The sequence below is a fragment of the Triticum urartu genome, chromosome 3A, assembly GCF_056163025.1.
Source record: "Triticum urartu cultivar PI428250 chromosome 3A, HENAU_Tu73, whole genome shotgun sequence".
Lineage (NCBI taxonomy): Eukaryota > Viridiplantae > Streptophyta > Magnoliopsida > Poales > Poaceae > Triticum > Triticum urartu.
This window is the reverse complement of record NC_141875.1, coordinates 689,986,049-689,998,959: the sequence shown is the minus strand read 5'-3', so window position 1 is coordinate 689,998,959 and position 12,911 is coordinate 689,986,049. Positions and strand designations below refer to the sequence as shown.

Below are 12,911 nucleotides of genomic sequence, written 5' to 3'. Positions count from 1 at the left end.
TTTGCATAACCCGTACTTGATTAAGTATAGTTTCCCAAGCTTGAGCCGTCCACATAGCACATTAAAGTACACTTTCAGAAAATTATTGGATCTTAAGAACCAGATGGATGAGCATTTCTCTGATCTAATAGTGGAGCAAAAGGAGACACTGAAGAACCAGGCCAACCAGTTGATGAAGGTTAGTCTTTTGTAACATTCTGAACCTCCATATGTACTTCATTTCACTTGTGAGGTTTGATCCCGTCTAAAACTTAGTTCATGGACAAAGATTGACAGAACCATATCCAGATCTGAGTGACTTGAGTTCTTGTTGGCAGTTAGTGTATCCAACTTTTAGTTTGATCCTTGCTATCACATTAAAAAGATATATAAATAATTGCAACTAGCTAGACATACTTTTTGCACAGCTGTAAGGGCTTTGAATTGAACATTGTGTAGTTTGCAAGGCATGCCTTGTGGCAATTTCCCCGCTCTTATTATCTTTCTCTGATGAATTGAACAGACACTTGAAAGCTGTGGCTGGGATGTTGCTGGCTGTCAAGGTGGTATATCACTGCTGGCGAAACCGGCAGCCTACATTGGGAAACCGTTCAAGGTGGACAGCTTCGAAGAGGAGCTCGACGGGTGCAACATCAGGGAGACCATTCTTAGGTCCACTGGGCTTTGCATAAGCAGCAGCTCATGGACGGGGATACAAGACTACTGCCGGTTCAGCTTTGCTCTGGACAGTGGTGAATTCCAGCGGGCAATGGACTGCATAACTCGGTTCAAGGAGTTGGTTCTGTGAGGAGGCGATGCTCGGATGAAGGGTAACTAGCTCGGATGTTGGGTGGTTCCATAATGGAAGGAAAAGCCTCAAACAAACATACATAAGAAAGGATGTAATTGTTTTGTCGTGAATTTATGTATGATGGGCGATTGGTGAAAGGTTGTAGCCGTTGTTGAAAGTTCCAATAGCAGCAGCACTTGCATAGTTAGCGATATCACTTTGACTTGTTATGATGGCATACTAGCTAGCTAGCTAGTCTTAAATTCTGATATTCTTCTTGTTATGTAGGTTATTATATGTAACATAGCAAAATAATAATTTTTGGTTAGTACAAACGAACCCGATTAAAAGACTAGGCAGTGTGAATTGAGTTAATACAAGCCATGCATCGACTAGTAGACGCATGCAGTGCCCAATAACTTGGTTGGGGCAACCGATCGAAAACCGAAGCGAAACGTTTGTGACTGTGATTTGGTTTGAGAAGATCTCGCAAAAAAAAAAAAGGGCAGCGATCTGCGCCGGCGCACCGGCCCAATCGTTGGGCCGGTCAAGCCCTAGTCGTTAGATCCCTTCGTCCCCAACCTCTTCCATCTTCAATCTCCCGCACGGAAAAGGGAGAGGCCCGCCTCGCACGCGTCGACGCCTCCGCACGCGCCAACCGCCTCGCCTCGCCTCATCACCGCCAGTCGTCCTCATCGCCGGTCGCCGCCCTCACCTATGTCGCCTTCATGTGTTTCTCACCTTCGTGGATGCAGCAGCGTGCGCCCATGGTTGCAGCCTTGTAGCTCCGGTGCCACCGCTCGCGATTCCAGTGCACGACGGCCACACTCCGGCGGCGACGGTTCGCCAGACACAGCGCCCCGATGGTTACAACTTCTCTAATTCTGCAGAGTCTGGTTGTAGCTTTCTCTCTCAAAGGTTGAAGCTTTTTCCCTCTACGATAGAAGTTTTTCTGTAAACGATTGAAACTTTTTTCACACATACGGTTCAAAGCTTTCTCTGTCGAACGGTTGCAACTTTTCTGATTGTGCAGAGTCTGGTTGTAGCTTTCTCTCTCAAAGGTTGAAGCTTTTTTCCTCTATGGTAGAAGCTTTTTTGTAAACGATAGAAACTTTTTTCGCACATTCGATTCAAAGCTTTCTCTGTCGAACGGTTGCAACTTCTCTGATTGTGTAGAGTCCGGTTCTAGCTTTCTGTCTCAAAGGTTGAAGCTTCTTTCCTCTACGGTAGATGCTTTTCTGTAAACGATTGAAACTTTTTTCGCACATTCGATTCAAAGTTTTCCCTGTCGAACGGTTGCAAATTCTCTGATTGTGCAGAGTTTGGTTGTAGCTTTCCGTCTCAAAGGTTGAAGCTTTTTTCCTTTATGGTATAGAAGCTTTTCTGTAAACGATTGAAACTTTTTTCGCACATACAATTCAAAGCTTTCTCTGTCGAATGGTTGCAACTTCTCTGATTGTGTAGAGTCTGGTTGTAGCTTTCTCTCTCAAAGGTTGAAGCTTTCTTCCTCTACGGTAGAAGCTTTTTTGTAAACGATTGAAACTTTTTTCGCACATTCGATTCAAAGCTTTCTTTGTCGAACGGTTGCAACTTCTCTGATTGTGCAGAGTCTGGTTGTAGCTTTATGTCTCAAAGGTTGAAGGTTTTTCCCTCTACGGTAGAAGCTTTTCTGTAAACGATTGAAACTTTTTTCGCACATTCGATTCAAATCTTTCTCTGTCGAACGGTTGCAACTTCTCTCATTGTGCAAAGTCTGGTTGTAGCTTTCTGTCTCAAAGGTTGAAGCTTTTTTCCTCTACGGTAGAAGCTTTTCTGTAAACGATTGAAACTTTTTTCGCACATTCGATTTCAAAGCTTTCTCTGTCGAACGGTTGCAACTTCCCTGATTGTGCAGAGTCTGGTTGTAACTTTCTCTCTCAAAGGTTGAAACTTTTTTCCTCCACGGTAGAAGCTTTTCTGTAAACGATTGAAACTTTTTTCGCACATTCGATTCAATGCTTTCTTTGTCGAACAATTGCAACTTCTCTGATTGTGCAGAGTCTGGTTGTAGCTTTCTGTCTCAAAGGTTGAAGCTTTTTTCCTCTACGGTAGAAGCTTCTCTGTAAATGATTGAAACTTTTTTCGCACATTCGGTTCAAAGCTTTCTCTGTTGAACGGTTGCAACTTCTCTGATTGTGGAGTCTAGTTGTAGCTTTCTGTCTCAAAGGTTGAAGCTTTTTTCCTCTATGGTAGAAGCTTTTCTGTAAACGATTGAAACTTTCTTCGCACATTCGATTCAAAGCTTTCTCTGTCGAACGGTTGCAACTTCTCTGATTGTGCAGAGTCTGGTTGTAGCTTTCTGTCTCAAAGGCTGAAGCTTTTTTCCTCTACGGTAGAAGCTTTTCTGTAAACGATTGAAACTTTTTTCGTTTTGAGCAGCGCCTGGGTGAAATCTTCATCTATGGTTCGGTTGAAGCTTTTTTCGTCGAAGGTTGTAGCATTTCCTGTAGACGGTTGTAGCTTTCCTCGGTAGCACTGAATGCTTGCAGCTTTCTGTATTTGCGGTTGAAGCTTTTTCATCTAGAGGTTGAATCTTTTTTTAGCGGTAGCAGCACACGGGGGTTTGCAGCAGGTTCTGCAATGACTTGCCTGCAGGTTCACCGGGATACGACGCCCCGGCAGCGGCGACCATGGGTGCCAGGACCGCATCATCGCCGTGCATTCCCCAAAACAGCACTCGCTCGTACCAAAAATCCGCCATGCAAGGCGCCACCGTGGTCGCCACGCAGCTACTAGGATCACCGACGAGCTCTGAGCAGATGTGTGACAGCGGCATCCGTGTGGCCTCACGACAGGGAATGGAGCAGCTACTCACGGCCGTGGCCGAGGCCTGCGAGGATCTGTCGCCTGGGATGGAGGCCGACTGCGGCGAGCTCCGCCTCGTGCCCTTCAGCGACACGTGCGCAAGCTACGTGAGGAGGTTGTGGAGGAGCAAAGCCACGGCGGCTGGAGGTGGAAGAAATGGGCGGAGAAGAACAAAGGAGAAAGGGATAAGTCACGAGATTTGATTCGCACGTGGGTGGGTCCATTGTTCTTACGTGTCGCAAACTGAAAGGCTGAAGCGCTGCGCGCGTGGACGCGTCCGGCCGAAAGTTCGGTCGGCGGCCCGGCGCACCGCACCCAAGCTTTTTCCAAAAAGATTGAGTTTGAGAAGAAGAAATCCCGATCTGTTGGAACGACAGCGTGACCAGACAGAGATTCCTGGCGGAAAAGGAGGAGGCGTCCAAAGGAAGAATTTTTTTAGCCGAATTTTCCCTACTGAATTTTTATTTGTACCGGGCCTGAACAAAATGGCCGAATTTTGGCCGAAATCCAAAACTCTTCTTTACTGAGTGTAGATAAATTCACGCCGGGCCAGTTGGTATTGGAACGAAAAGAATTCACAGGTTGAACTGTCTTTGAAAAAATTTCACTCTACTGACTCTTTTATGTAGGGCACGACAGCCAGGTGTCACACTATATTGTGCAGCGCCTGACTGATAGACGCTACATATTTAACCAGCATCGCTCACCGGATTACCTGAAAATTGTTAAGTCAATGTGTAAATAGGAATTGGTTTTGCTTCGCTGCGCTGTCCCGAGCCGACGAGAGATACATGCATGATGACCTGTCGCGCTCTGTGATGACGGTTAGAGACCAGCGTATGTCACGGGGTCACGAGGCCCAACACATATGCATGCAAATCCATCCACTGAACTCCGCCCTCACACCGGCAAGCAGCCCTGCGTCACTGGTTTCTTTTCTTCGACGTGGCGTGTTGCAGGGAAGACGCAGGATCCGCTGCATGCACTTTCAATATGATCCGGTCTTTGGCCAGGCCAGCTGGGTCAGCATGCATGCATCTTCCGGCACAACGTGACCACTGCCTGCCGTGAGCTCCCCTGTCCCGCGCTGTATTAAAACCCGCGACACTTCTCGTCGGCCTGTGACAGCGCAGCGCAGCGAAACAAAATCAAAACCCCCGATCCCTGCACGTGTAGCGGCTAGACGCTAGGCGCTGCACGTGTAGGGACTAGCTCTCGGCCGTTACAACACTGACTTGGTAATTTTTAAGCAGTTCGGAATGCGACGTTGGTGTAGTGTCTGTTAGTCAGGCTCTGCATAGTATAGTATGACGCCTCACTGTTAGGCGCTACGTAAAATGTTAGTGAAGTGATTTTTTTTCAGAAACAGTCAGTTGTGAGTTCTTTTCATCCACGGGTCAAATTTGTCGTTTTTGCCACGAGAGCACTCCTTTTTTTTTTTTACGGGTGAATGGGATCACTCCTCGCACCGACGCACCTACACGCTGTGCTGCTGGCTGGCTATAAAAGCAGAGCCTTCCTATAGTGGTTTCGGTGCACTCTCTTCTGTTCCACTCTCGAGCTCGTTTCTATTCCAGTTGGTACGTACCTAGACCGGCATCCCAATGACGACCGGCGCCATGGTTTCAGTTCCATTCCTCCTCATCCTCGTGCTGCTGCGAGCCACCACCGGTGTTGCAGCCGACGCCGACCCTTGGTGCATCCCCAGGGACGACCTCAAGATCAATTTTGACCTCTTCATCACAGGGAGGGACTACCTACAAGTTGAGGAGGTAATGCCTGCCACAAGCTGCTGCTGCTGCTTCTTCTCCCCTGGGCCGGCTGCATATTTTGATTTTGACACGTCCATCCTCAGCTTCTCAGGTACAACAGGGTTGTGGGGTTGAGCAGCTACAGTCCGTCCTCAGCTTCTCAGGTGTACAACAGGGTTGTAGGGTTGAGCAGCTACAAGGCGTACGGCAAGCCGGTGATGGCCAAGCAGACGGGTGTTACTATAGTTTCTCGTATTTAAGACTCTAAAATATTTTTTCTTCTTCTATGATTATATATCAGAGGGGGGGGGGGGGGGGGGGGGCACAGCCCCCTAAGGGTACACATAGCTCCATCCTTCCTACATACATACCGCCGTTATTATCTTAAAACTAGCAAAGTGGCTGCTCGATGCGCGGACTTGAATTTTATGAAGTTCAATGATGATAACATATTAGTTGATCTTCTAAAAGAACTATAACAAAATGTGATGACATTTGCAATATAATACTTTTGCGAACATAGTTTTCTCTTAGGTATGTTCCATTTTTTATTGATATATAGATATATGTGTTATCCATTTATCATTTACCTTCTAATTATGCACACCATATTATCATTTTTTTACGACCAGTCGTGTCGCATACATTATATTTATGTTATTTTTCTTGCATTTTATCATGTTGATTTGTTATTTTTGTTCATATAATAATTTAATAGTTCTCATTGTTTTGGTGTACGCATAGGTAAGTTTTATATCGATATGTTTGGCAAAAACGTTTGCTATTTATGTGCCTATTTGCCATAATAATTGTAATTTAATGAATTTTTTACTGTAAGTGTTTTTCAGTTTGGTATATAAAGTTTGGTTTTTTTACTTTGATGTGTAGTAAGCACTAAGCAGAACCAATGTTAGCTCCGGTAGATTCCCGTGCATATGTACAGAGGACGGCAACAACAAAGGGATGCCACAGGGGGGAGAACTATGTTACTACGATGAAGACATATGGTCAATCAGAGGAGCGGCTCGATCGATCTCACTTGTGGCCCCATCGCCCGGGCAAGCTGCCGCAAAACCATAGAGACGATGGCTGGCTATTGCGGGGGATATGGAAGAGACATAGTTGTGATGTTTTTACCATTGGTGCTTCGGCTTGTTTTGGGGTATTTTTTCGATTGGCACATTATGCAGTCTCCCCGTGGCGGTGGATAGGATTTGTGAAATTGGTTGGTCAAGATTTATTAATGGAAATTATCTTTAGAAATCAATGGTTAGATGTTGGGACTTTTCAAAGTATTTTTCCTTTTTTTGGTTAGCCCTTAATGCACTCTTAATATATAACTAGTAAAAGGGCATTGCATATTTTATTAGAACTTCTCCTTTTATTTTAGTGTTGAAAATCTTTCTATCTTCATCTTAATATTGACCACTGCACCATGAGCTGAAAATCATAGTTAAATTTGTCACAAGAATAAACAAGGACTCGCAACAGCAAGCTGGACATAATACATGTAAAATAATCAAAGATTGTTAAAATACAAACTTCATATTGTTATAGTACAAATAAAAAAAGATGGGCCCTCGGCGCTGCTTGACGCTACGATGGCCTGGTAGCCTTGGTGTTGTTCTATCAGGCAGCGACCCGATGGCCGCGGCGCTGCTGCACTCGATTGCGACCCGGCAGCCTCGGGACTTCCCCGCTGCGAGGACGACCCGGCGGACTCGGCACTGCTCTAATCCGAGGACGAGCCGACTCCTTCAGCACTGCCCACACAACGGCGTTCCAACAACAGCGGCTACTTGCTTGACTGAATGTTGCAAGGTCCTGCACGTACCTAACTGAATGTGCAATGACGCTGTACGTGAAGCAGAGTAGCAGACAACGTTGTTGATGCACTACATTTGTAGCTATGTTCTAGTTTATCTTGGAACATGTATGAGGCATGCTGGCACTTTGCTTTTAAGCTCTTGTGCTAGCTATATGGCGGTGAGAGCTAGGTACATTAGGGTCATTCAGGCATTTTGTATTCTTTTTTTATCAGTAAACTCATCCCATACATCTTTTACGAATTTACTTCATGTATGAAGTTAATATTCATACATATTCTGCCATTTTTAAACAAACATATTCATACATTGGAGTAGTCTGTTGCTGTCAAGTACAAACAGAATCCATGTATGTAGGAGTGCATGATGTGTTGCTTGTCAATCAAATATAGTCTACTGTCGGCAACAGCTATATAGGCTACAGTAAACTGACGAATTGACAAACAGATGAGACCCATCAGATGCTTCAAAAGTATCAATCAAAGAAGGCAAAAATCACCAAAACAAACTTTGTTGCTTACCTGTGCAAGGATATGAGAAGGGGGTTACAGCTAATTCTCCAGATTTCTGAAGTGAACTTTCAATACGTAAGGTCGCCGCACCGCGCCTCCTTCTGTCCTTCACCTCCATGTCTCCTTTCTGCCCAGGAGTCGCGGATGCCATGGATCCACCTGGGAAGACGTGCTCCGGCCTTCCTCGTCGTCACCAGTGACCCTCTCCTCGTCGCCCATCTCTGGATCTGCCTCCCCAACCCCTACTGCGCACGGATCTGGACCCTTCAAGCTCCAGCATCCACCGCTGTTCTGCATCTAGCAGCCGCGCCGCCCCTAGTCACTCGAGCCACCACGTTATCCGGCCTAGATTGGTAAAAATATTCTCTAATTAGTCTGATGAATAAGTTGCCGAATCCATGCTACCTTGGAAAAGGAATGCTGGAAATTCTAATTCTGTCATGACCCTTCAACAATTGTGTGCTACTTAGATACGGGACACAACCACTAACTGTCCTTGAGATGCATCAAACTTTTAAAAAAGTAATTTGAAACTTCATATAATATATTTTTTGAAACTTTGGACCATCATTGCAAGACAAAGCTTATATGGATATGCCGAACCATCCACATAAGTGGGGGCTGCATACAGAAAACAAATCACAGAAATCAGTTAACAAAATTGTCTACAAGCTTCTGCACACAGGAAACTGCAATGGTTAAGCTTTTGCAGTGAAAACACATACTAAAAGACATTGATGTACTAATTAATGGTTATGATTTAACATTAAACAGAAAACATCGAATGTGTTGGAATGAAAATAACTGAAAATGGTTATGACTCCATAACACAGGATCACAAGAGCGAGGAGCTCACTAATGTGATGTCAAACAACACTCATGAATTGTGATGTTTACTAATAGAGCTTGTATAGGTGTCACTTCTGATAGTGATGGCCAAACTGGCATTAGAGTTGCATGAGCTAAATGTTGTTAACCAAATCAGTATTAACAGTAGTATCCAGTCTTTATACAGAAATAGTTTGGATTTGCATAATTAATTCTTTCCATGTAGTAGAGTCGGCCAACTTAAGATCATTGACAAATCACCATGTAGTCCTGCAGTTTCTACAACCTAGAAATTGTGGATCCACACAAGTACCAAATACAGTGCCCACACGTCGGAAGGAGACTTGGGGAACCAATAGCTACCTGCAGGCGCAAGGTGCAAGCATCCACTGTCAATGTAGAGCTTGCACTTGGGGCAGCTCTGCAAACCCGGTGCACTCGACATCACTGTACACCTTGAATTGCACGCAAGATATTCAGTTGCAATGTTACAAAGAGATTCCACCGTGTTGCATTATACCAACCAGAAATGTCAATACTCATTGCAAAAGCATTATCCTTAACAGCGATGTGCCCATAAGGCATCACCAATCTTATTGTGTTATCTTCTAAAATGTAACCCACTGACCTATACTTTCCGAAAGCAGTGACCAATTCACACTGACATCTGCGGAACCGAACAGAAAAAAACAAATTCAGTCTTATACAACCTGAATGCAATATGCAGTGATATTACTTTTAGCGTCCCAGGTCCAAGCAGTTGGAAAATCGCAATAAGTTAATGATCGGGCCTCTTCGAACATCTCATTCGCAACAAACCATTCGGTAAGCATAGTCTTTCGCAAGAAGTCAGAATCAACAATTTTCGTGAGGTCAGCACCAGCACGATAGTAGACAGTATTCATGCCAGGCATATGAACGACCAGCCTTTGAACCGACGGCATTTTAAAGTGTATTTCAAACCCAAATAGGCGCCGCAATGCATCATACTCACATATATACTGACATATCAGATACTCCTGAACCTCGTCTACCGTACGACAACCAGATTTAGTCAATTATTTTTAGCCTTTCTAACATGACCTTAGAGTAGTCAGCACCTTTGGTCACATACTTAAAGAGATATTTCATCACCTGTGTCTTATTACACCACTCTACATTTATATGTCCCTGAAATTTCTTGAGCATTGCCATATTATAAGGAACAACATGCCTATTGTCAAGGTAATGACCATTTTTATAGACCCTTCGACCGTCGTCACGACGACGACGTCGATATAAGGCAAACCCATTATCATCAATGACAGTGGTATCTCTAAAATCTTTTGGGAAATATTTAGAACAAACACCCTTTTTCATGCAGACACATTTATCGTTCATTTCACCACATGGACCGTGCATCATAAACTCAGAAACTAAAGCATATCCTAGAGGATCAAGCAATGCATCAAGTATTTCAGCAGATATTAATGAATTAATATTTTCAACACCAATATCACCGTTACCCCCTCTCCGCCAGACAAGTATATGCGCGTGAGGCAGTCCCCGCTTCCGGAACTCAACGGTATACATCACTGAAAAAGGACATAAAAGCTCAATTAGACAGCCCAACCAACAGAAGAAGTAAAACATCATTAAAAACAATGACTACACACATAGCACAGCAGTCGCAATACCAGCCGTAATGGGGCCAAAAGCTAGGCCTGACTTAATCTCGTCCAAGTACTCGATGAGCTTCATGTGATAGACCCTAACAACAATATATGCCCTATCAGAAGGTGTCTGACCTGGTTCCAATGCACTGGTGATCTCAGGCCACTTGGGATTGCAAGTGAAAGTGGCAAATATGTCAGGGGGACCGTGCACCCGACAAACGGCAAGGCCATCATGGAAATTTTCATGGAAGTACCGATGACCGCCTATGTGACTGGAAGGTACAATGGTCCTCTTCCCAAGAGCATCACCATCAACACACCCATCACCTACCGCATCAGTAATCCCCTGCATGTGCTCTGATCTAAGCATGTCCTGATTTCTTATGATATACCAAAGTCTACTTTCATCGATGCACGCACGTGCATCGACAACCGACTGAGAGGAGAGGAGACCATAACATATATATGGATTGGGCTGATCACCCTTGTAATGGCACATAAAACGATAGTAATCCTGCATGGTCATCCTATTCTGACTATTTGTGGAAGCATCACCACCCGCATAAGGGTATGAAGAGGACGCCTCAACGGTCGGACTTCCAGGTGCAAGATTAGGATCTATAGGTCCATCATCATCATCTTCTTCAGGAACAATCAAGTGAGGAACATCCACCTGGAACCCTCTCTCTCCATAAGGGAAAAGCAATGGGTATTGCAGAGGCATGAATGCAGTGTTCAGAGAAGATATCTGCTGCAAACCGTCAGAACGACTGCAAACAACAATATCCCAAGAAGATGCCTCTAACGTGAAGCCACCACCGACAACTAAAGCAGCAAGCCCAGTGGTTGTAGGCAAACTAAATTGTGGACTATCGCCCTCCGAAGGTCCAATAATACGAATCGAGATATCCTCGATTGGTTCATCACCATGATCCTCTATCATCTTACTTGCCTCCCTAAAGGTCTGTACCAATGGGTTAAACTCATTAAGCATGTCTCTAAGACCAACCACAATACTCTCATCCACACCCCTAGTAGGCTTATCCTCTAGATTTAAGGCATTCATCCTATGTCTAATCTCATTAGCTGGGTCGTGTATATACAACTCAACAAACTTAGGGGTATCATCACCGCTAGGCACCAATGAACCAATATGATGAGACACTTGACCACTGATCTTAAAAATCTTAGGTGCACGGCTGCCACCAAACGAGCGTTCAATGGTAGCACCCATCGAAGTGAAAGCGAACATACAGTTGTACTCACGTATAGTCCGGATGAATTTTTTAGCACGAGAAGTACCATCGAATCGAAGGAGCTCCCGGAGATAGGCCGGGGATCCTTAAAGGGAGGGATATATACCTTAGCGCCTTTACAACAGCGATTATAAACCATCTTATGCTATGTCCAGGGTGACCTGGACTTTGAACACTCAGCAAACCAAAAGGAGGCACCATAGTATTGGCACAAGAAATCCGGAGGGCCGTAGTATGACCTATCTGCATAGCAAGCTAAATGGGCACGAAAATAGAAAACTATCAGCCACAAACCAAGGATAAAAGGAAGACAATAATCACATAGCCAAAACAACAAAGGCCTTGGCAAACTTGACTGAGAAACCTTTAAGGGACTCGGCAAACTTGACTGAGAAACCTTGACAATCCTTTGGCAAAGGCCCTTGAACAACAATCTCTGAAAATGCACGTAAAACCAACTAAGAGACCATATAGCAAAAAGCAACAACTAACAACAAACCAAGAAATCTCACACCTTCGCATCCAGGACGCCGCAATTTAATGGACACTTTCCGTTTTTTCCGTCTGTTGCGGTCTACCCCGATCACCTCCGCACTGACATAAACCGAGAAACCATGTCAATCCTTCGGCAAAGGCCCATCAATGACATGTTCTTAACAGGACATGCAGAACCAAGTAAGAAAACACACAACCAACAACAACAACCAACAACAAACTGAGAACTTTCACCCACCTTCGTATCTAGCGCGCCGAAACTCAATGCACATTTTCCGTTTTCTGCGATTTACCGCAGCCACGGTCGAGCTCAGAAAAGGAAACCAGCCATCACCTAACGACGTCGCAACACAATAAGAAATAATTATCATCAACCCCAACAGAATACCCTAGGAGACAAAATACAAAAGAACAATGGATACACACGTACTTGTACGGCTTCGAGGAGAACCCCCAACAGGCTGGCGTGGCACGTAACGTCTAGCAATCTCAGGGACCAACACACGCCTAGGAGCGGTAGCGTACCCAGGACCAGCAGAACGACCAGGGGCAGACACATGTATAGCAGCGGCTGCATGCCCAGAATCAGCACCACGACCAGGGACACGGCCACGAACACCCCTACCACTTGACCGAGGTATGGCGCCACGCCCAGCAGCAGGCATCTGCCGAGCGCCACGCCCACGCCTGGGTATGGGCTCAGCTCCAGCTGCAGGCACCCGCCGACTCACACCCCTACGCCTGTCAAGAGGCTCACCTCCAGCGGCAGGAACCCAGCAAGCAGCGACATGATCAGAAACAGGGGCACACACTATATTAGAACCTCCACGGCCAGTGGCTCGTCCACGACGACCAACAGACCGCCCACTGCCACGGCCACGACCACCAGGCTCAACCGTGGCTTGAGCATGAGCCGCAACCGGACAACACGCCATGTCAACAACCCAACAGCATCATACACACACGCTGGACAAA

At 45.3% G+C, this 12,911-nt stretch overlaps 1 protein-coding gene across 1 annotated transcript; it reads right to left on the bottom strand.

Moving 5' to 3' along the window:
• Window positions 1-9,185: 9,185 nt before the first annotated feature.
• On the bottom strand, window positions 9,186-11,251 carry LOC147981666 (uncharacterized). The gene is made up of 3 exons (XM_087516037.1): window positions 10,207-11,251; window positions 9,896-10,104; window positions 9,186-9,197 (listed from the first exon to the last, which is right to left on the bottom strand). Exons 1-3 carry the CDS (start codon window positions 11,249-11,251, stop codon window positions 9,186-9,188), a joined length of 1,266 nt encoding a protein of 421 aa, XP_087372163.1.
• Window positions 11,252-12,911: the final 1,660 nt, after the last annotated feature.

Bases quoted from the DNA above. Each gene is read 5' to 3' on its own strand.
- LOC147981666 (XM_087516037.1), bottom strand. From the start codon at position 11,251: ATGAATGCCTTAAATCTAGAGGATAAGCCTACTAGGGGTGTGGATGAG. The intron at 10,105-10,206 runs GTATTGCGACTG...GTCCTTTTTCAG, and splicing joins TTTTGGCCCCATTACGGCTG to TGATGTATACCGTTGAGTTC.